Consider the following 24,953-nt stretch of genomic DNA (forward strand, 5'->3'; position numbering starts at 1 on the left):
AACTTGGGCTAACTTATATGTTTTCATGCATTGTTGTTTGTTGCTATCAATCACCGTGCGTAATTGCGCACACGACTTATTATTAGAGGTCACCGGTGCAAATGTACCCGGCTTTATTTTCTTATCGAAAATAAATGATTATAATTTATAGGCCTAGTATTGACAATTTGTCCAGGATCACGCTTTGTTGTCCATTTGAAGCTTTCCAGTCAATGATTCTGATTGTGAGGTATGCGCTCACAGGTCTACTTTCATTCATTGGATAGATGTTTATTCTTTGGCTGATCGGGGCGCCCTGTTTGATACTGCAGGAGGCGCGCCTGTCCCATGGAAAGTTAAATAGGCGACTGACTATACGATCTAACCGGCAGCGTTCACCTCGATTGACATTTAATAGGTTTTTGTGCCGTCACAATTGAATTAAAGTGACTTTTAGACGTTCATTTTCACATTGTAGCCTATTAATGTCACATCAAAAGTATTATTCTATTTTAAGGTAGTCTGAACTTTAAACTTAATTAAATGGGAGCCGAGACCGTGGCCTCGTTGATGTGTGCTGCTGTGGTCCAAGACCAAGTCTTAATGGCTCGTTCCCATTCGTAGATCATTTCATGCCCTGGTGATTCCAGAGAGTTAAAATGAAGATAAGGCTGTCTCTGGCAGCAGCTGCCATCCTCGCAGCGCTGCTAATATCGTCCGTTCAAGGCCAAGGTAAAGTTCCCCATCCATCCACACTCCCTCTTCATTCCCTCCACTTTGGTCACGCCAAACACTTAAAGCAGACCATCTTTCCGGAGAATCGGGTTCTCAGTCATACATTTGGTAGCATAACATAATCGCAGTTTGCAACACCTTGGTACAAGAGTGAATACAAAAATAAATAATCGCAGAATGTGTGTGTATTTCAAGTTTACTATGGTTATCTCTTAGTATTCAATTTGATCAATTATCATTGGTTTTGGGTTGAGGGTAAACTATTTTACTCAAATGATTATTAGTTGATAATTATGGAGCAAATTTGCCTTTCCGGAAATCTGTGACCCATCAGAAATGGTGACCTGTGTTGAAAAAGTTTTTTATAAGCCTAAACCTTACATTACCTTATCCTTAACCTTAACCTCACCTCACGTCCCAGCCTAACCTAAAATATAGATGCATTTTTTTTTATTATCATTGAATGTATAAAAAAATATATCTATATTTTAGTTTAGGGTGAGGTCTCCACTGAGGTTATGTAATTAGGTTAATAAACAATGTCATAGATTTCCGGTGTAACAATGGTGAAGGTGCTTCAGCTTGAACCTCTTCCTTGGTTGGACATAGGTCTACATTACTATCTATAGGCAACACTTTGATAGATAGGCTACTGTAGTCAGCTGTGGTTTATTATGTCTTACACTAGGAGGGGCCCTATGCTCAAATTCTATGTAGTGAAAGAGCTCAGAGATCAGTGAAGCCAGACACACTGTATATTTCTCCAGTTTCAAAATTAAAAAAGAGACGAGTGGCCAAGTTTCCTCCCTACGTCCTTTTCCTGATGGAACGGAAAGACAAAATATGAGTTTCATATTATTTCCAGAGATTCTAGACGTTAGACAGAGGAAATCCGTTCCTCTGGGCCTCCTTGGATATTCTTTTGGAATAAAGGTTTTATTAAATGCTTTTTGCCATCACACAGGAACCCTCCTCTCTCTTTTTTTCTTCAGGAGAGAATATCTTACCCCTTTATGACCTCTTTAAAGAGACTGTGCAAGCCAAGACCTTGGTTGCTTTTTCAGAGGTCAAGGGTTCATAACGGGATGAGGGTATCATAGTACGTAGTGTTTGTAATGGTTTGACGTGTCAGGGCCAATTTGTAAGATAATTCTTTTTGACATCTTCGAGAGGGGAAAAAGGCTTATAACCGCAGTTCTGTTTTAAGGAACTTTTAGTTAAAAGCACAACCATTGCTGTCTAACTATCATTCTATCTGGATAAATTACATTGAAACGTGGGATATGAGTGGTTGTGTCTTGTGTGTGTGTTTTTTTAGATAGTGTGTGTGAATGTATATGTGTGTGTGTGTATATGCGTGTGCGTTCTCTTTGTGTGTGTTATTGTGTCTATGTGAGTGCACACATCCCTGTGTGTGTTCCTATGGAATACGGATTTGTATTTGACGAGGTTGTGGGTAGCGTGGTTAAGATAGGCCCATTTGGAAACAGAGAAGGAGTACACCGTGGCCCTTGAGTTGATTTCCCAGGTTGGTGGTTCTCCATTTTTGCCGTCCTGTACTGGTCAAGCTTTGCTCAGGTTGTTCGCTATGCACCTCTGCGTTCAGTTCGTCCTGAGTTATGGCTTCACAACAATATTTTACAATGGTATTCTTTATTCCCCAACTCAACCTGATTTACAGACTTCCTTGGATAGTTGGCAGTACAGTACCCATAGCATACCGTGGAGGCTAGATGTTCACATTATTGTAGCTAGCCTATTAGCTAGTTCTACTCATTTTATGGTAATCCATAAGACGTATCCTTTCAGTAATAATCACATAATACCATCACCATAGTGTATAGATTGATTGATTGATTGATTGATTGATTGATTGATTGATTGATTGATTGAAAATTGTATTAACAGATTGCAGAATGGGTACAATACAGTACAGCTTAATACACACAATTGTTAAGGGGATGCAGACCAGAGAAAGACTTTCGTCTTGTTTACATCAGGCTCTCCCATTTTCAATTCATCATATATCAGTGGTCATTACATCTGCAGGAAAGCAAGCTAGGCATTTAGAGAGGCTACTAGAACAGACAGTATGATCTTGTGTCCCTAGCCTAAAGAATATCATTCTAAAATATTTTCACATATGTGGTTTGTCTTGTACATGGAAATATTTGTCCAATGCCATAAGTTGTTGTTGTAAACAACTTTTCATGTACATATGCATGGTCCTTTAGTCAATGTGAACGAAAACATGTTGAATTTAATTTGTATGTACAGGTATATAGTTGTTTTGTCCCCCAATGTAGACCAGTGGTTCTTAAACTATGGCTTTGGGACTCAAAGTGAGTCATGGGCCAGTGAGTCATGGGCCAGTTTCCGGCAGATCCCGCCCCATGACAAGCTTGCTGTATGTTTTAATGAGTGGTGGTCCCAAGCTGAGGCCATTTTGTTTCAGGCTAATAGTTTAAGAACCCCTGGTGTAGACCTTAAAGAAAACACGTTGAGAAAAGATGTACACGTGTCTTCATAGACACTGTGTACTCTTTTAAGAGGTTTGCAATGGATGCCAGTTGTAGACTTTGGGTGAAAAGAAGCAATTATTCTACTCATGGGAAAATCATTCCACTTTTATCCATTGTATAATCAATGCCACGGGTTTTTTACGAAACGTGTCTGTTGTTTTAGTCAGTCAATTCAACGCCTACTTGTGAGCATGAGTTGGATTGAGATCATGAACAGCTTGCTGGATGTCAGCTGGCCCATGCCGTGTCTTGTGTACCCTTGTTCAATGTGTTGTCCCTTAGGCAGGTAGTGTTGTCAGCCTTTTACCCTGTGCTTGAGTTGTTGACTGTGGCCATATGGTTGGACAGCTCAAACGGATGTCATTTTTTTTCCAAAATGGCTACTCTCCATTTGTAGTCTGCTTGGTTGTATTTATTGTCTGTCCATGTTTAACCCAACAAGTCAATTTGCCTAACTTCATCCTTGAAGTGTTGACCGTTGGGGGACACACTTGTGCCATTGCCATATCTTTCATAAAATACACTTATTTTGGGGGAAATTCTGGAATTAACATTGTAACCATTTCTTTTCACAGTTGAACCGGCCTCAGATTTAAGATTTAAAATTTTGAATGAGAACACAGTGCAAATGACATGGAAACAGCCATTATCTAGAATAGAGGGCTTCAGAATACAAGTGACCTCAGACACAGGTGAGTATAGTCTACAAGGCTACAAGTTCTGTCATGTCTGAGATGCAACATTACACCTGTTTTGAACGCTAAGCAATAATTTGCATTGACATTAAACATTGCCAGTCAGATATGTGGATAGATGCTTGACCCTGTAGAATCTACTATGGTCAAATAAACACTTGGATTCATGTTAATGCCTATATATATACATCGATGCATTGTTTTAGCTATCATTCTGGATTTCTTTTTTGCAAATTCAGATTTCCTAATTGTTTCTTCATGACTGTCCTCGTTCTTTTTTGTAGAGGAACCGACAAAAGAATTTTCCCTCCCTCCCTCTGCAACTAAGACGTCTATCACAGACTTGACTCCAGATGTGGATTATGTAGTAACAATATCCTCATACGCTGGAGCGGAGGAGAGTCTGCCCATCTCAGGCCAGCTCACAAGTGAGTTGGACACCATATCCTTTATTTTCTAATAGTACTACAGGGTGCTCCTCTAGTCTTCTTTGTACGTCTCTCTACTTCAGTTATAGTGAAGATAATGTAATGATTTGTTAGTGTCCCAGCTGTGATTAGACCGCACTCTAAAGTAACCTGAATAGCTTGGTGGGGGAGGCGTGCTTGTTGGCAACACGTAGGGCCTGATTCTACATGCAGCCAAGTTAAACCCTTGAGAGCACAGAAGAATCTGACCGGACCGATTACATCAATCCCTTACTGTGCAATTTGGGAGCTTATTTTACATTCTCATTGTAACCACTGGATGATTTATCCTATAGCAGATTTTCATTAGCAGATAAGAAAACAAATTGTACAACTGTGTTTAGTCTGTAATGACCATGTGAAGTAGTGAGTGGCTCCTGTGACTTCATTGTTGTTATTGCTTTTTTGTTTGCAGTACAATCAAGTGGTACCCAAGGAGGACCTCCCAGGAAACCACAGGACACAGATGCAGTCAGTAAGTTTGTCTCCATGGTCGTCTATCAAGACTTTTTCCAGTAGTTTTTCTAGTAGTAGTTTATTATTATTTCTTTTTTATATTCATTGGGCTATTTCCATTGGTGTGAGAGCAACAGCGAAGGGAGTTTCCACATATACCATAGAGTACAATGCCCCATTTTATATCTAAATAAAAATTTGACCATATAAACCCAGAAAGTATTGGTCATTAATTTGGTTAGCTGCCTCTCATACAGTCAGCTTGCCAGTCATGCTATTCGGAAGGAGTTTGCACATGCTCAGTGTGGGGGTCTAAGGTGGAGAGTTACCAGCTGTTTGAAGGCCTGTGGTGTTGGAGCTGAATGTGGCCCAGCCCCGAAATGCTGAGCGAAGTGGAAACCATTACAGACCCTGATTTACAAGAGCGCTGTTGCCTGCCCCCAGATGATGCAGGCGGCTGCTTGTGCTGGTTTTTCTGCCTTTCCACGAGGCAGAGCTACACAGAAAACCTGTGAGGAAAATTGTTAGGTCCAAAGATGTCCATCTATACCCGTTGTAGCCATGACAGTGTGTCCACCACAGCGGGCTTTATTAATGATAAGCTATCATATTTCCACATCTTTCGCACGTCACGTTTCAGATGTTAAACCATTGTTTGTCTCAAAGAATAAGAGTAAAATACAGATTTACTTTGGTTAAACTAGACAAACTGTAGAGGCTTAATGAAGTACTTAGGGTTAAACATGGCAACTGTAAAAGAGTACTGCAATATCATCAACATTTTCACAGGGTCCCATCTGATCTTGTATTCGCTAATAAGAACTACAGTATATTAATTGATTCCCCATTTCACGTTTGTGTGTAATATACGGGAGCTGAGGGGGTCGTTTTCCCTCATGCATTATTGTTACGTGATTTGCGAATGGGAAAGAATTCTGGACCACAGTTTGCCTCAAGAGACTACTTTTACCACACACATTTATAAATATATCTGACGCCACAATCACCTCCGTTTTCTTTGGTCAACGGTATGGCTTTGGGGACTCTATGTGAGGCTATGGAAACTGGACAGGGTCTCTCTTGAAACGGATCGTGAGATCAAATCATTCAGCTCGTACAGTGTTTTCCAGTGCAGGCGAAAACGCTACATTCATCTTACTTCAGTTCGCTCTCTAACATGTCACATTTTTGCCTCGGCTCTCTCACACCATTCGACCACACCTTCTCCCCTTTCACTCTTTTCCCAGAGTGCTCCGTCAGTGCCATTGCTGATCTGGTGTTCTTGGTGGACGGCTCATGGAGTGTTGGAAGGGAAAACTTCAAGTACATCCGCAGTTTCATGTCTGCGATGGCGGGCGCTTTTGACATCGGGGAGGAGAAGACCCGAGTGGGTGTGGTCCAGTACAGCACAGACACACGCACAGAGTTCAACCTGAACCAGCATCTCGGGCGGGGAGACGTCCTCAGAGCCATCAAGACTCTGCCTTACAAGGGAGGCAACACCATGACAGGTACCAGCACCTCTGCATTCTTATTATATTTCCATGGTTATTAGTGATTAAATGAAAGATGTGACAGAGCTACACAGCCGTGTAACAACAATTGCGATGTGAAAAAGTGGCATTGAGTTGAAAAAGGTATCATATTAGTTAGAGCTATTATCTGATGACTAGCTACAACTTCCAATTAAAAAAAAAAGAATAATTAAAAGGAATGGTCATATCAAGGTAACAAGACATGTCCCCCTTATCCATTGAATCCCTCAGAAGAGTAATAATGAAATTGTCAAGCCTAAGGTGACATGTTTTAATTTCAACCTCATTACAACACAGTGGAACCATTGTACCTTATCCTCGAGTGATACCGTGAGACCATATCGATCCATTCCCAGGCACCTGCTGTAAAACAATGTCCTTCACTGTGCTATAGGGGACGCGTTGGACTACCTGCTGAAGAACACCTTCACGGAGGCTGCGGGTGCCAGGAAAGGCTACCCCAAAGTGGCCATGATCATCACAGATGGGAAATCCCAGGACCCCGTGCAGAGTTATGCCAAGAAGCTCAGGAACATGGGGGTGGAAATCTTCGTCTTAGGTATGTGGCCAAAGACCTCCTCCTTGAACGTTCAAGTTCACACGTGTTTCATGGGGAGTTTCTCCCGTCATACTTTCCTTAAGTTGCTTTTATCAATGAGTAATGACACAGTGCTGATAGTGTGTTGGGTTGTTTGGTGTTAAACAAGTAGATAAAAAAAGTCCCCCCCCCCATCTCGAGTAGCCCGGTCTGAAACTCAGCTACTAAGTTGTTACAAGAGTAATCATTGTAGTAATAATAATAGTATTATGGGATGCCTCAGCTCGCTAAGTCCAGGAAGGACGTAGGAGTTGTAAAATCGAGATGGTCTTCAATGATATCAAGGTTTATGCTGTCATACTTTCCAACCACAGTAGAATGAACAGTCGCTGAATAACGGTCAATAGTCAATCCAGCTGGACAACTTGAAATGTAGCAATGTGGAAAAGAAGTGTTTCAGTTCACGTCTTTATAGATCACTTGTTTCATCTAGTATTTCAAGCGGTGCGCACCTGGGAAAGAATGCACCCGTTAATTCTGACGCTCGCAATCATTTTCATATGTCACCGCTGACTTTACAAGCACCCTTTTGACTTTATTGGTGTTGCCTCTTAACTATGTATGAGTAAACCTCCTGAATTTGGCAGGGGCTCAAAATCACAATTGTTCTATGGAACATTTCCCTGTCTTTATGTGCGATCGTATACTGTACGCTTAACACTGCTTTTTTTTGTTCTTTGTCCAATTTAGGGATCAAAGAAGCAGATGAGGCTGAGATGAACTTAATGGCTTCCACTCCTCACAGCACCCATGTCTATAACGTGGCTGACTTTGGCCTGATCCAGACTGTTCAGAAAGAGCTCATTAACCAAGCGTGCGCCGGGGTTGATGATCAGCTCAACTCACTCGTCAGTGGGGAGGAAGGTGAGACGTACATGTGTTGAAGATGTCAGACAGTAGTCTTATTAGAATTTGTTTGTGGTTTAGTAATTGAAGAATAAATGGATGGACGGACGGATGGACGGATGGATGGGTAGATAGACAGATAGATAGATAGATAGATAGATAGATAGATAGATAGATAGATAGATAGATAGATAGATAGATAGATAGATAGATAGATAGATAGATAGATAGATAGATAGATAGATAGATAGATAGATAGATAGATAGATAGAAAGGACGATGGACAGACGGACGGTCGGATGATTAAACACAGCGTTTTTATCATTTTCATAGTTGTCGAGCCAGCCTCTAACCTCCAAGTTCTGGAGGTGGCGTCCAAGTCCATGAGAGTGACATGGGATGCTTCCTTCGGGGAAATCACTGGATACAAGGTGCAAATGATCCCTATGATGGCTGGCAGCAAGCGTCAGGAGGTGTACACGGGCCCCACTCAGACCTCCATGATGGTTCGAGACCTGTCCCCAGACACGGAGTACCAGATCAGCCTGTTTGCCCTCAAGGGCTTGACGCCCAGTGAGCCCGTCATGGCTATGGAGAAGACGGAGCCGGTCAGAGTGTCTCTGGGTAAGTCCACAGTCCGTCAATGTCAGATCTCATGTTAACCCATTTCACTACCACACTACAGAAGGTTGACCCTTTCACTACCACACTACAGACGGTTAACCTTCTGTAGTGTGGTAGTGAAAGGGTTAACATCCTCAATCAGGGACACTTTTGTGTGATTTTACCAATTAAATACATATGTTCCCATCCACCTGCAGAATGCTCTCTTGGAGTGGATGTGCAGGCTGATGTCGTCCTCCTGGTTGACGGCTCCTATAGTATCGGGCTGTCCAACTTCGCTAAAGTGAGATCTTTCCTGGAAGTGCTCGTTAACACCTTTGACGTCGGCCCAACCAAGGTCCAGCTCAGCTTGGTCCAGTACAGCAGGGACCCTCACACAGAGTTTTTCTTGAACACACACCATGACCTCAGCGCTGTGGTCAAGGCTGTGAGGACCTTCCCCTACAGAGGAGGCTCCACCAACACCGGTAGGGCCATGACTTACGTAAGGGAGAAGATCTTCCTGACCAACAGAGGGGCTCGTGGCAATGTGCCCCACATCACCATTCTCATCACCGACGGGAAGTCCTCTGATGCCTTCAAGGATCCAGCCGCCAAGCTGAGAAACTCAGACGTGGAGGTCTTTGCAGTAGGCGTGAAGGACGCCGTCCGATCTGAGCTGGAGGCCATGGCCTCTGTCCCTGTGGAGAGCCACGTGTACACGGTGGATGACTTTGACGCCTTCGAGAGGATCTCCAAGGAGCTCACCCAGGCTATCTGCCTGAGGATTGAGCAGGAACTCATCAACATCAAAAAGAGAGGTGAGTAGCTGCTCTAACCTGTAGCCCCAGAGAAATGTCAAAGGTACTCACAGTTGCACGGGGGTTTCGGACAGACAAACGCTACGGTTTGAAAGCTTGGTGTTGCTAATAAACATTTAAAATATTTTTTTGTAAACTGGTCAACACTGCTCAAAACGGCTTTAGCTGCCTGATGCGCATCAGGCACCCAAAGCCACAAATAAAGCTGTGTTGACCAGTGTTGACCAGTTTATAAACATTATTTAAAATGTTTATTAGCAACGCCGAGCTTTCAAACCCTAGCGTTTGTCTGTCCGAAACCCTCGTGCAACTGTGAGTACCTTTGACATTTCTCTGCAATACTTGTACGAGAAGCGTTTTGATAGAGAAAAGCGAGACAGACTTAATTGTAGGAATTTTACATGGTGGGATAAGGGACTGTGTATTAACTCGGTGCATCACAGGCTACTCTAACCTGCTAAGCAGATGACAGTGTTTAGTTATTAGTTACGCAACTCCAAATCAGGAGAGGAAACAGTATAAAAAACAATTCTGGGCAATTATTCAGGCAAGGGAAAGTTTCTATATACAAACATCATTTCTCTTGAGGGTTATTGTATTTCACAGCATCATGCCTCGAGGCATAGTGTAGAAATCTTCACGCTGAACTGTGCGTGTGCACTTTGTTTGACTCTATCGCATGAGTTGACGTTTGTTTATGCTGCTGGGTTTCATCTGAGGCTCTAACTGACCCTGCACCCTGTATTTCTCAAAGTATGTGAATGATTTTGGAATAAGCAGTAGCCAGTGCTAACAGTCCTTGAATTTATTTAGTTCCCTGTCATTAACAAATGTTGTGAAAAATTTTGGGATGGGATGCAATGTATAACTCCAATGTATAACTCTTGTATTCTCTCTCTGTCTACGTAAAAGGATTATGTGTAATGTTAAACTACATATTGATTGTTCCTCATTAGATTATAACTGTGAAATAAGTATTCTTTCATCATTTAATTGCACGTCATTTTAGGATCAACAAGAATCTTACAGTTGTAGCGGTTAACATAACATTTGTGGTATATTTGTCTACAATCAGATGTATACCGTAACTATACGGTATGTTTTTTTTTAATTAAATGTATTTTGCTTTCCTTGGCCTTCATGGCTTTATGGTACCAATGGCCGTACATATGCATGCAATTACGTACACGTCACAGTGACCTTTTCCAAATTTGTCTTCCTATGCTTTCATTTTCTTTCTCTTTGTCTCAATGTGTTTCACACATGCTAACCTCCTGCTCTCTCAGGAGCAGGGAGAGGACTTGCATTGTGGAAACATAATGCCAAATATTAGTCACTCTGTATTACATGGCCAAAAGGTATTCAGCTCTTCCAGTGTGTTGTGTAATTCACACACGGTTTAACTGCCTATGATACAAGCCTCATATAATAACCTACTACTGTAAACAATGAAAACTCCACAGGAGCACAAACGAAGAATACTCTCAGATGCTTCTGAAGGCACAACTTAACCCTTTCACTACCACACTACAGAAGGTTAACCTTTCACTACCTATTAACCGGCTGTAGTGTGGTAGTGAAAGGGTTAACCTTCTGTAGTGTGGTTGTGAAAAAGTTAACCCTTTGTCGTGTGGTTAACCTTCTGTATTGTCGCCGTGAAAGGGTTAACCCTTTGGTAGTGTGGTAGTGAAAAGGGTTAATGTTTGTTTACCTTTCACCTCGTCCAGGCTTGCTCCCACCGAAGTCCTTGTCCTTCTCCGAGGTGGAAGCCAGGAGCTTCAGAGCCACGTGGGACATTGACGCAGATGATGTTGAGTCCTACCTGGTCCAGTTCAGGCTGGCGGGTGACCCCAATGGGGAATTTGTATCCATGTCTGTGCCCGGCAACACCCGCACGACCATCCTCCCCCACCTCACGCCCGTCACCCGCTACGAGGTCCTCGTCCTTGCCCAGTACGACAGAGGCGACAGCTTCCCTGTGAGCGGACACGAGACCACGGTAGAGGGTCAGCCATCGCATTCTTTTTACAATAATAAACTTAATTTAGATAGTGCTTTCAGTGACACAAATGAAAGTAACAGTGCATAAGGAAAATATAAAATAAAATAAGGTAGAATATAATAATAATAATAATAATAATAATAATAATAATAATAATAATAATAATAATAATAATAATAATAATAATAATAATAATAATAATAATAATAATAATAATAATAGCAATAATAATATAAACAAAATGTTCCCCCCTCTATTTTTGTTTATATGACAGCTTTGTCTTAAAGTTAGAATCTGTAATGCTGCCAAACAGGGACCTCTAGGGCAAATGAGCCCCTCTTGGTTTAGCATTGTGTTGAAATGTCTTTGTTTTGGCCTGATGTGTGGGTTGTAGTTGACTGGGGATAGGGGGGGGGGGGGGGGTCCTATTGCTGGCCACACCTCAGGCTCTGCCAAGAGAGGTCTGGAGAAATCCACAGTATAATATAATATATTACTAAACGTCAACCTACACAACAGACCTGTTTGAAAACATTGCATATTCTACCTTTAACCCTTTTACTACCACACGACAGAGGGTTAACCCTTTACTATCACACTACAGACGGTTCCTTCTGTAGTGTGGTAGTGAAAGGGTTAACCCTTTGTCGTGTGGCAGTGAACGGGTTAACCGGCTGTATTGTCACAGTGAAAGGGTTAACCATTTGGTAGTGTGTGGCAGTGAAAGGGTTAAGTTGGGGCCTGACTCAAAACTAATCTGTTACAGAACAAGGACCCGTCCGCAACTTGAGGGTATCGGAGGAGACGACCGATACCTTCCGGGTGTCATGGATGCCGGCCCCAGGGGCTGTGGTGCGCTATGGACTGACCTATGTCCCGGTCAGGGGTGACAGCGCCAGGCTGGAGACCACCACGTTTGGCCCAGAGACCACCATCGTGTTGCGGGAGCTCTTCCCCCAAACCACCTACCGTGTGACTGTGACCCCTGAGTACCAGTCTGGACCTGGGGGAGAGATGCAGATCGATGGCACCACCAAAGAAGGTGACTATATGGCCCCCGCTGAACCCCTTTCTCTTTAGTTCAGTTTCTTTATTTATAATGTAATGTAAACACTAAAACCACAAAAAGAAAAGAAAGAAAAACATTGGGCCCTATTCAGCGAAAACTGACGACTTACAGAGTGTTCCGGTCTTTCTGTGGAGGAAAAGGAAATAAAGAGAGAGAAGAATTGTAATCAGAAATGGTTACGATCTAGTAGCTAAAAGGGAGAGAAAAAAGAGAAAAAACAAACATCTGATTCCCTTCCTCTTATAATCCCCTCGTTCTAATGCGTCATCGCGAACTTGGATGAAAGTCAGTGGAATATATCACGCGGCAGACAGAGTTTCAGGGCTTTAACACATACCAGTGGCTGCTCGGTCTCCGTGTGCCTGTGGGAGGTGATGGGGGGTGATCCACTGCGTCTTAAGATACTGCCGTTGACGGAATTAGAGCCAAAACAGGCGGAAATAAACAAGAGTTGCTCCTATTCGCCAAGGCAACCGCATTCTTCGCACTGATTATCTGTGTAGCGCGTCTCTCTTAGACGAAGCAGCTGTGTGTCTCTGGAGCAGTTAAAAGGGCATGACTTATCCCAGCCTGTACCTCTTGACACAAAGCACCCAGCTGCCTCTCAGATGAATGTTTTTTCTCCTCGCACCAATTTTGTTTACAGTATTGTTCCCATTACAATTGTTTACTGTGACAATCCTTTATGAGTTCATGCAAGGCATTTTGTCCTCTTGCCGCGGCCTTTCCAGTAAGTCTCGTGTCACGACTCACGACCAGGGCTGTAGCCAAGAATTTTGAAATACTGAGGTCATGAGCCGTAGCCCCCATAGGGCGGTTCGGGGGCATGCTCCCCTTAAGAAGATTTCAACGTTTTTTTGTATAAATCTATGCATTTGAATGCATTTTGAGAGCAACAATAATCACTTAGGAAATAATGTCAGTGACAACACCTAGATGAAAATTGGATTAGAATTCAACATTTAACACAAGATAAGGCCCATTTTTGTAATTATTCTTTTTCAGTTCTGTTTCTTATTGCATTGAAATCACTCTCACTGTCAAACTAATTGAGCCCGGGGAGCACGATGGCAGTTTCTTCCAGGTCTATCCCTAAATTACCTGACAAGTGTTACTCGCTACTCAAATTCATCCAGACAATACACTAGTGTATAAAATATAGTGAACAAAGGAGCTTTTGCTTAACATGAGTGACTCATGGACAGCACTGTGGGAAGTAATGGTCCTGAGGGTTAATCTTTGTATAGATTTGGCAGGCTGAAATAGTATTTAGGAAAGATTACGTAAATATGGTACTCTTTGGTGTTTTAGCCAGGGTTTAAAGTCTTCATAACAAGCCTAAACAAGCTGTTCGAGTTACTTCCCTTGATGATGTCACAATGGGGACACAAGCAGTGAATTAGCTTTGATGAATCGGTTAGCTGTGTTTTTTGGAGCCAGGAACACTGCTTATCTAATGTCTCATTTCTTTGGATTAGGATAAAAAAAATGATTTGTCTCTCGCCATCGACTACCGTACATATCCTACGGAAGGGGAGGGAGTTCGCCTCCGTTGACAACTTTGAGTATCTCATCGACAGCTTTCTGAAAACTTTTAAATCAATCTTTATTTTGTATTTGTAAATCAATAAATAGTTATTTATTTTGTTTGTATTCATTTACATGTTCGAAATAAAGATTTCAAAATTTCAAATAAAATTTACTTGTGACTGCGGGCTTTACAAATACATTTGATTTGATTTAAAAGTGTTTTAGTTTATTAATTTAATGTCCCCATGGGCTGGACAAGTCTTCTTTAAACAGGTCAAGAAGAAACATCACAATAAATCAAGAACACAAAAACCATGAAATCCAAAATAAATGTAAAATAAATAAATGCAACACTCCCAGACACACCCCATGCGAAGGTAAGGAAAAACTCACAAAAAACCTAGCAATAGGAAAAAAGCACCACAGGCAATGTGGAGGAGAGAAACCTTAGAAGGGCCGTTCAAGGGGGGATCCCCCTTCTTGGATGTCGGTGATAGTAGTTTTGCTATGGATGATCGATGGGTGGAGAATAAAACAGGCGAAATAGTTGGTATGTATGTACATATACGTGTAATAAAACACAAATATGTACATGCAATATAGACTGGGGTACATAAGAACATTTTTGAAAGATTTAAATAGAATAGAGCTAAGAACAACAACAAAAGAGAAAGCATAGGGAAATGAGCGCTAGTATGAAAATAGGATTCATAGTTTAGTACCATTCTCTCCTCTCTCTCTTTTAGCTCGAGGTGCTCCTCGTGACCTGCAGGTCTTTGACGAGACTGTGTCCACCATGCGTCTGACCTGGGCGGCGGCGCCGGGCAGGGTGCAGCAGTACCGCGTGGCGTTCCGGCCCGCGGCCGGCGGGGGTGAGAAGAAGGAGGTGTCTGTGAAGGGGGATAGCACGGCCCTTCTCCTGAAGAACCTGCAGCCTGGCACCGAGTATGAGCTGTCCGTCAGAGCCCGCTACGCCACCGGCCTGGGAGACCCCCTGGAGGGATCGGGAACCACACTAGAGGGTGAGTTGATCAATCTTTATTTCCTTGTGCATAAGTATTATTATTATTATAATTTCTTTTTTTTACCAGTATATCATTGTAAATGTATTTAGATAAATTGGTACAATTATCAATTTACCTACCGGTAATATACCTAGCTAAATAAAAGTTGCATCTTGGCTGTGTTAACTTCTACAGATCAAGATAAAAATTTGTTTTGTGTCGAAACACACAATATTGCGTTACAAAAAAGAAGAACATAGGACAACCATGTTACAGCAGAGACAGACATACAGACAAGACATCAGAGAGACAACCATGTTACAGCAGAGACAGACATACAGACAAGACATCAGAGAGACAACCATGTTACAGCAGAGACAGACATACAGACAAGACATCAGAGAGACAACCATGTTACAGCAGAGGCAGACATACAGACAAGACATCAGAGAGACAACCATGTTACAGCAGAGACAGACATACAGACAAGACATCAGAGAGACAACCATGTTACAGCAGAGACAGACATACAGACAAGACATCAGAGAGACAACCATGTTACAGCAGAGACAGACATACAGACAAGACATCAGAGAGACAACCACGTTACAGCAGAGACAGACATACAGACAAGACATCAGAGAAACAACCACGTTACAGCAGAGACAGACATACAGACGAGACATCAGAGAGACAACCATGTTACAGCAGAGACAGACATACAGACGAGACATCAGAGAGACAACCCCTTCCTTCCCTCCCAACTAACATCATTCATTTGATGTGGCACAGTTACTTTCCACTTCTGGACACTAGAAATTGGAAGGTTACAGGAAAGGTAGGAATAAGAGAGGGAATGACATGTGATATACTGTAGGTCGTCGCCCAGTTTCGAACCCACAACCTCCTAAGATCATAGTGTACGTCTGGACACCAACACACCAAAGTGAACCTTTCTCATATCATTATGACGCGCACAACTCTAACTTCTTCAATAGAGATTCAGAGCCTTTTATTGTCACAGCTTTTTTAAATGTACTGTACATGCATTCAGAAAAACGTGAGATGTTTGTTTTTCCCGGCTCCTCAACCGTAGTAGTTGGTAGACAACAATACACAATGATCTATACAATACAAGGTACAAAACAGCGGATACAATATAAAAAATAATTATTATTATTCAGTGTAAGTAGCAGCAGTGTGTGTGTGTAATATGTGTGCTTGTGTGGGGTGTAAGTCACATAGGGTGCTTTGTGTGTATGCTCATGTGATGCTCATGGATGATTTAGAGTCTTTCTGTCAGTAGTCTGTTTGCCCGGTGGAAGTAACTGTACAATACAATACAATAGTTTATTACTGGGTGTCCTTTAGGTACATTTATTCAGAACGGCAGAGACGATGTAAACGTTTGAGCTATAAGCCTCCCTCAGTGCTATACTGGATCACAGTGGAAGAGCCTCTTAAATAGAAGTCTGCAGGTTAATCACTATAAACAGCCCTTATAGACACACTTTCAAATATGTACAATGAATGGACCATAGATGAATACATATACAGTATATATACACATCTAAATCGACTGATATAGGGAAATGTATGAAAATACAACTACATAGAAAACATTTGAACATTGTATATAGAAAAATACATATATCAAAACTTTATATAGAAAAAACACATATATTTTCACGTTAAAGTGGTAACAAACACATAAAACTATGCAAGAAGGCAAACACCCAACCATAGGGTATCGTATCGAAACTACCTACACACCCACATGCATGTTCTACATGCATACAGTATACTCAGTAATCACATCCAGCTAGAAAAGGGGCCCCTTATTTGAAATGACTCTATGCACTCAGATAAGCATTTATGGGAAACACCCCGACATCAATTATTCATGTAAGCCTCTAGGGCATTCAGTTAGCAAGATATGTATCCAAAAAGCTTCTCTCTGTAGAAGTGCTCTATCTCTGTCACCACCTCTCTTCAAAGGCTGCACTGTTTCTATCCCCCGAACCCTCAAGGAGCACACGTCATGACTTCCACCGTGGCTCAGTGTAACGCTGAGGAAGGCTTATAGCTGAGGATGGCTTATAGCTGAAGCACGTACATGGTCTCTGCCTGTTCTAAATAAACGTACGTTCAGTACAGTTCCGTATGCGCTGGTTGTTTCATCTCATTATGATGACTCGGCCCAACCACTAGCTGATGTTGTAGGCTTCATTCTGAGTATTGTGACATAACTGTGGCCAATGACAAAAAAATTAAACGGACGGCACTTGAAATAAACGTGGCAAACCTTACGTTTTCTCAAATATTACCTTAATTTTGTTCAAGCGCACATTTTACGAGTTGTGCATTTCTAAATACCCAGGGACTCTTTAGACAGAGGGTAATCATAATACAGAATGACAGAGAGAGAGAGAAAGAGAGAGAGCCAGAGAGAGACACACAGAGAGAGAAAGAAAAATAGAAAGAGCTAGCGAGAGAGAGAGAGAGAGAGAGAGAGAAATATACATAGACAATGCTAGAGAGAGAGAGAAAGAAAGAAAGAAAGAAAGAAAGAAAGAAAGAAAGAAAGAAAGAAAGAAAGAAAGAAAGAAAGAAAGAAAGAAAGAAAGAAAGAAAGAAAGAAAGAAAGAAAGAAAGAAAGAAAGAAAGAAAGAAAGAGATAGAGCTTGGGGTGTTCAGAGAGAAGAGAGAAGCCATCTGGTTCTCCTATAGACAGACCCTCAGTCAACTCCAGCTCTCCAGAGGGTAGGAGATCAGGTTTAGCGGTTGTGTTTTGGCTTGAGGTCAAATTGTTTGCCCTGCGGCTCACCACAATAACACTGCTACCGTATCAATTCGACAACCGAGACGGAGTCGTCGTGTGACTTCCTTCCACCGATGTGAGTCAAGCGGTAGAGTCCGAGGCTTGCTTCCAACGGGGTGTTTGATCAGAACGGTGCCGTTAGACTCTCAATGGCGGACCCGCAACGCTCAAGTAACCCTATCGCACACAGAGGCCGCGAGGTAGAGAAACGAGAAACAGCGAGACGGGGGTATTATGGGCGGATGAGGAATGTGGCCGGGCTGAGTGGGTTGGAGGAGATGCAGCGGAGATGGGAATCAGTCGTGTTCTCTTTCCTCTGCCCCTCTCTTGCCTTGTGAGGGCTTGCCTGGAATTTAATAGCCTTGACCATCTCCTCGTGTGTTCTTCTGCTGCTCTCTCTCTCCAGGACTAAAAATGGTGCTCATGTAGAACATCCAAATTCCTAAGTGGGTCACAGTAGTGCCTTTTACACCGGGGAACATAAGCCCAGGAACGTAGGGCCCAGGAACTGTAAAACCTTGTGCCTATTTGGTTTCCACGGTGCCCCTATGGTCATACAGTGACATACGGTTGATACACGCTTCCTCACATTAGAGCTGACATTAAGCTGAATTATTCATTACAGCTCTCTGCCATTTGGCATAAAGCTGTCCAGATGTACAGTAAAGGAACCATACATTTCCTTCTTGAAATCTTCATCAAATTCTCTTCACTCCTACACCCGGTGAATAATATTCCAAAGGTTTGACACTGCCCAGCGTCATCGTTGGAACCGGGCAGCGTATTATTCGCTCTGGTGCTTGACGGACACCGGCGGCATGGTGGGAGCGAGGTCCCTGCTGAGCGTGTCTCGGCCTGTCAGGGTGGCTGACCACAGGCTCCTGCCGGTCCTCCTCGGGGGAGCGAGGGGGGAGCGAGGAGCCGCTGCTGTGGGCTGACGCAGCTCTGGTTTCACTCAGGCCGCCAAGCCAACACTCGCTCAACACATCGCACTAAATCCACCCAAATCTTGGACTCAGACGCTCAGGGGGGATAAGGGGAAAAAAAAAAGCTAGGTTTTGTTTTGAATTCCCAAGTGAAAACAGAGGGATAACTGTATTTGAAGAGCTGGATTATCGCCTAATCAACTGTAGCAACAGTAGTAGATCATATCCTAATAAACACTCAGGATATTCTCTCTCAACAGCGTAGAACAATATTTAAAGATCTTTAAGAACTCAGCAGTGATTTCTCTTGTCAGGCCCTATGCCATAGACACCTCTGCGGGGGGTCGTGGAGCTGCGGTCGGTGATGGTCTTTCTCTCATCTGGCCAGGAATGCATTCCATCACATGTTTTGTCTCCCAGTTCAGGAGGGTGTCGACAGACAACTCCCGCTTCTTCAACTGTCACATGATGTACTGTAGTTGCTACGCAATGTGATGATCATCAAAAAAACTAAGAAGAGGGGCGGCTGGGTGGCGCAGCGGACATTGCGCTCGTCACCAACGCAAGAGACACCGGGTTCGACTCCGGCTGTCGGCGTTACCTCCGGCTTGGGCCGGCCGTCATACTAATTCAATTGGCAGAATTAGCGGGTGGAAGTCGATGGGTGGTAATCTGGACGTTGTGGACAGCGACTCCTACAGGTCGGTTGGGGACGCCTGCACAGCAGAGACAGGAAATGGCGGGGGTAGTGTGAGCCTCCCACACGTTACACCTCGCCAATGAGAGTCCGCGCTGGCAGGTGAAAAGATGTGACAGGCTGCCTCCTCGTGTACCGGAGGGGACACGTGATGCAAGGCTTCTATCCTCCCTACAACCGGCCAGTGGGGGGCATATGCGAGCAACATTCAAAACAGGGGAGGGAAGAATTGGCACAATGGAATTGGGATGGGAGAAAAATTGAAAAAAATAGGAGAAAAAGTGTAAAAAAAAAAGCAAAAGAAAAAAACTAAGAAGAAGAAGCGATACGGTCGGCAGCACGAAGGTATCTCCTCTCCAGCTCTGAGTTACATCAGCTACGTGTAGGTTCTCTCCTAAGTTGGGGTGTACAGTCGACACTAGAGGTTTAGTAACTACTGGTTAGTTTGCAACTAGTTATTAAAATGGGTTGCACCACGATTACTTAGGGGCACAACCTAACTGGTTTGTTATATCGTCATGGTTACGGTCCGCATTCGCTTTCTGGCTAGCATGAGCCACTTGGTGTCGTAGCACATTGTAGTAAACTAGATTGATATTGAAATAATATATCAATAGATTAGGCCTTTACTGGATTACTGTGAAAAACATTATGCTGTGTCACAGAAAAACTACTCTTTTACTATTAGTGAGTATAATTATGACATTTTATGATTTACAGTACACCTACCCTAGGGCATATGTAACTTAATTACATAATTAGTTGTTACTGAGAGTTATGATAGCTACCTTATCTCTGTGGTGCAATTGCATTTATTAGAGTAATACGTAAATCAAAATGTAGTAGGAATTCATGTCATAACAAGGCTTGTTTGAACTTACACACAGCTGGTGCAACCGGCTGCAGACTCTGTTGTAGAGCCGCCCAGGGACTTCCAATGATATCAGGCCAATTTGATCTTATCATAAGACTATTTGCAGGATCTTTGTGGGAGATTATGTGCTTGACTTTTGACCCTTGCTTGATGCTTGGAACGAAAGATTAGAGATAGAGGAAAAATAACTACGCTATGGTCATTTTAGAGTCTTCTTATATAGCATCAATAGAAATAGAAAAATGGGGTGGAGGGGAAAAATGGATTCACAGAAGAATCACAATTATATCTTCTACCGATTCAAAATCGATTCCCAAATTCCCAAAATCGATTTATTATTATTGTTAGTGTTTTTTGAGACCTATTATACTGTCTACCACAGTCAAATGGGAAAAGTAACTCAAAACAGCAATCTAGAATCAAATCTATGCATGTATTGAATCAAGAATCAATTATGCATTGAGAATCGATTTTGAATGGAAATAGAGTCCTGCACCCCTAATAATTGGCTCTCCCATGTGTTGATGTTAGCGGGTAATCTACATTGGGTCTTGTTCCCATCACTGTGAAGGCTGGACCTATGTGTATAGAAACAAGCACAGATCCTGTATAAGCCCAGAGCACCTGTTCAATTCCATTGATTTCAGTTAACTTCAATTAAATTTGAAGTTACCATCATTGGTCCTCATTCTCGAACATGTTTCGTAAGTACCTTTGTAAATATCTTGGTAAAAAGACACGTGAAACGGTCTCCGCAAGTGGCCAAAATCATCGCAGCTGGGTTCCCATGAATGAAAAACGTCACTCATTCTTAAACTGGAAGCGCGTTCCCTTACACCTGCATTTGCATACAGACGAGGCGTGTGCAAAACAGCGAGAGGGTCAGCATTGCATCTGCACCATGCTGACCCATTCAACAGGTAGTGCGGAAGCGATTTGCGACTGATCTCAAAATTGTATTAGATTAAAATGTATTGTCATTATACAGCACAAGTACAATACACCATCCAACCAGAGTGCAAATGTAACAGTAAAGTGCAATAGTAACATACAATGCACAGGTGATGAAACTGGTAAAAGGCTTCATTTGGGATAAATAGTTGATGATTGCGCTCAAGTCGATTCTACAGACATCCTCTGAATTAAATAAATACGACAATATTTGTATCATTAACAATTACGTTTTGCATTTATAGTCATGACTCAATGAGGCATTGTGAGCCTTACACCTCATTGTGTCAGGACTATAAATGCTAAATGTAATTGTTAATGATACAAATATTGTCGTATTTATTATCATTATAATTGTGTAATTCCACGGATGTCTGTGGAATCGAAGTGACGGCAATCCCCAACGACTTGTCCCAAAGAAAGCTGTTATAAACTCGGGTGCATGCCAATACATGGAGACATAGTCGTATTTATTATCATTATAATTATTTAATTCCGCGGATGTCTGTGGAATTGAAGTGACGGCAATCCCCAAGGACTTGTCCTAAAGAAAGCTGTTGAAAACACGGGCGCACACAGGTCTGTCCGACTTTTAGAGTTTGTAAATCCTACATAAATCGACAACGAATTTACAATACGAAGCAGTTCGAGAATGCCGAATAAGTTCGTAAATCAAGTTACGAAGGAATTCCTTGGTAACTTTCACGTATGTCCGTTCGAGAATGCGGACCATTGTTTTGGCCAGTTAACATTAGCTAACGATATGCTAGCTCTAGCTAACATTAGCTAGCTACAAAAAAAGAGAAAAAAAAAGGTTTGTTCGGCAGCCAGCGAAACACTTGGATGCTTGCAAATTTCTTGGTGCTACAGTCGTCAGTGTGGCAGTTAGGTGAAAAGCCATCTCGCAGCCAAATACGCCCTCTAGAGGCCATCTCATGAAGCCTCAATATCCCCTGAGGATTTAACACCAGAGAATCCCAGAGTGTGTCCTCACTTCTCTCTCTTATTTGGTAGTTGTCAAAATGCATAAACGTTTTCAAGCTGCTTGTGACCCCAGCAGGGACATCGTTAAACCCCCTGGCAAGGTAAATCCTTGATCGGCTCTTAATTATGTAATTTGGAATCGAATGTGCCGATAGTAAACACCCCATGGCGGTCTACACACTACACAGCTTCAGCATGTGTCCGAATGCTGTGCTGTTCACACAACACAACTCGCTGTCTTGTCATCGAGGGATCTTGAAGCCGTTGTGGTTTCACAGTACATGACTGATGTGCCACCGGGGGGGGGGGGGGGGGGGGGGGTGACGACACATTACACGATCTTTCACCAGGAGCTTTCCCCCAATAAGTCTGTCTGGTCTCCACACTACGTTTTGTCATAAAAACACACGCAAGCAGTGACACAGGGTTTGGAGGTTCGTGGAGGTATTTGTTTTGGTCAGATGAACACCCTGGAGAAAGCACGAGCCACACCTGCTGCCTGGTCTCTGTGTCAGATATCACTCGCTCACTCTCTTTCATATTCCCATTGTGCATATTCAGAATATGAAACTAGCTAAATATGAGATTAGCCTGACATGGTTTGAAAGTTACTGTGTTAAACTAAGTAGTAGTTTGAGGTAGTCTACTCTACACCACCCAAATCGGTATTAATCACAGAGTTAATTTAAGTAAGTAGCTCAAAAGTGTAGCATAGCAAAGCTAATGCTAACTATTTCATTTAACACTTTGAGTGCCGGGACACGTCTTTTCACGTCTTTGCTGGCCATGCTAAAGTTGCCGGGGGACGCTGTACAGCGTCCTTATATCAATATTTCAAAAATCTGCGATCGGATTCATAATGTCCCTCCGCTGGCCTGAGATCCACCAGCAGGACCCACTGAGCTCTCTGGCGGTTCAGGAGCGCCATCTGGTGGCCGATCGGCGCAATCGCCAAAACAGGATGTTGAATAGAGGTTGTCATGACGACCGTAGTACTTCCGGGCGCTCGCTATGGTTCATGGGACTCTGGCTCGTCACGCTACACGGTGATCGATTGGCAATAACTCGATAAACAACATGATTTGGACGTATATACCATTATACAAGCTGGAGATGGACCGGGTAAAAATATATCCCATAATGATACAATTTCTACTCGACGATGATCGCCCAACGGCGCGCGGAGACTGGGGTGAGTTTCAGCGTGTAACGTTACCGTCTTAGATACTAACTGCTATTATCAACATTTGACCCACATTAGATGATTGGTATAACGCTGCCCACCGAATTATAAACGCCCCCCTCGCTCATCCGGTCAACATCAGATGACGTGTAGTAACTTCTAGAAGTACGTCTAGTTGGAATTTTTTATATCGCGCTGATTGCCATCAAACTGTATTTCATCATCAATATAATGCATTTGGGGCTATATATCACGTTCTGGAGAAAGCTGCAGAAAGAGATGAAAACATACTTATACATTAGACCATACTTTACTATGAATATGTGAATGAAAAAGTTTAACGTTGCTACACAATGAACAATACATATAGGACTTTGAATGGGCCCTAATAATGGCAATGTAGCAATAGAATTTAAAAAGTTATAGCCCTGCAAAGAAGGGGACTTTCTCCATAGACAAATAGCGCTGGCAATCTATGGTATATCATGAATTTAACCTTAGGCAACCAAAGTGTTAAGGAATATGTTAAAACACTTAGCTTCTCTAGTCCAGGAGATACAGTATACTTCAATAAAACACAGATATGGGTGATCTACCCTAGTCTGCTAGTTAGTCGATTAGTCATGATAAATAGCTGGGGTAGTTTATACTAAGCTCAAAAGTTACGCATACAGATGAAGCACTTCAGGTTCAGTTCCCTACTGCTGCGCTTCTGCCACCCTTCTACCACTTTAGAACTACCACTCAGGTCTGCCACGCTTCTACCACTTTAGAACTAGCACTCAGGTCTGCCACCCTTCTACCACTTTAGAACTAGCACTCAGGTCTGCCACCCTTCTACCACTTTAGAACTAGCACTCGGGTGTTAATTTTCGGGGGCTGGTGGCTGGGTCTATACGTGAACAAAGGGATGGTACTTAACTTAAGTGCTTCCCCAGGGAGGGGGTCGGGGGCTACTGCCCTCAGACCCCCAAGATAATTTTTATATGGGCAGTCTGACTTGGGGTACTTACCATATATTAGTGTTGCAATGCATGATAAGTAAACAGTGAAAAAAGCTAAGAAATCCGATGGGGCTGGGACATTTGGGACGAATAAAAATGTAAGATGAAAATCTCCCCAGCCTGTGGGAGGCAGTGGAGGTGTGAAATCTGGCCCGGTCCAGAACAATAGGAGTCACAAAATCAGTTTGGAGTGGAGTGGTGGAGGAGTGGTAGAGGCGCAGTAGAGGTTTGATTTTTCAGTGCTGTATCTGTAGATAAGCTAATGCTATAATAATTATAATTGTTAGACTAGAAGTCTTTATTTGTCATGCAGTTTTAACACACACACGCGAGATGGGCGACCCACAGGAACACACACACATGCACTGAGTCGCCGATGAAATGTCTCTCTGCACTTTTCCCATCCCGTTGTCCTTCCCCCCATGGGCAGCCGGGAGCAGATAGGGCGTCAACGTGAGCCGCGCCCCGGGGACCAATCCAAGTGCTCCTGTCCGTCTTCGTCAAGGACGCCACAGCGTTAGCGATCTGTTGTGCATGTTTTTCCATTGGGTTTATCTTATCGGGGGGGGGAAACCCTTGCGAGCACGGGGAGAACATGCAAACTCCACACAGAAAGGCCTGGGAGATACCCCACCTGAGTGCCTGGCATCA

The 24,953-nt window shown here is 42.9% G+C and overlaps 1 protein-coding gene across 1 annotated transcript in view; it reads left to right on the forward strand.

The window, feature by feature from the left end:
- Positions 1–24,953, forward strand: part of col12a1b (collagen, type XII, alpha 1b) — a 146,945-nt gene that overhangs the window by 269 nt on the left and 121,723 nt on the right. The window contains exons 2-13 of the mRNA XM_084315215.1: positions 604–711; positions 3,812–3,928; positions 4,216–4,359; positions 4,814–4,873; positions 6,102–6,365; positions 6,784–6,948; positions 7,678–7,851; positions 8,167–8,457; positions 8,655–9,257; positions 10,985–11,263; positions 12,026–12,301; positions 14,605–14,880. Coding sequence (XP_084171341.1) covers positions 639–711; positions 3,812–3,928; positions 4,216–4,359; positions 4,814–4,873; positions 6,102–6,365; positions 6,784–6,948; positions 7,678–7,851; positions 8,167–8,457; positions 8,655–9,257; positions 10,985–11,263; positions 12,026–12,301; positions 14,605–14,880 — 2,722 coding nt within the window. The 5' untranslated portion in view covers positions 604–638. The remainder of the gene's footprint in view (positions 1–603; positions 712–3,811; positions 3,929–4,215; positions 4,360–4,813; positions 4,874–6,101; positions 6,366–6,783; positions 6,949–7,677; positions 7,852–8,166; positions 8,458–8,654; positions 9,258–10,984; positions 11,264–12,025; positions 12,302–14,604; positions 14,881–24,953) is intronic.

This window comes from Notolepis coatsorum (genome assembly GCF_963971535.1).
Source record: "Notolepis coatsorum genome assembly, chromosome: 5".
Lineage (NCBI taxonomy): Eukaryota > Metazoa > Chordata > Actinopteri > Aulopiformes > Paralepididae > Notolepis > Notolepis coatsorum.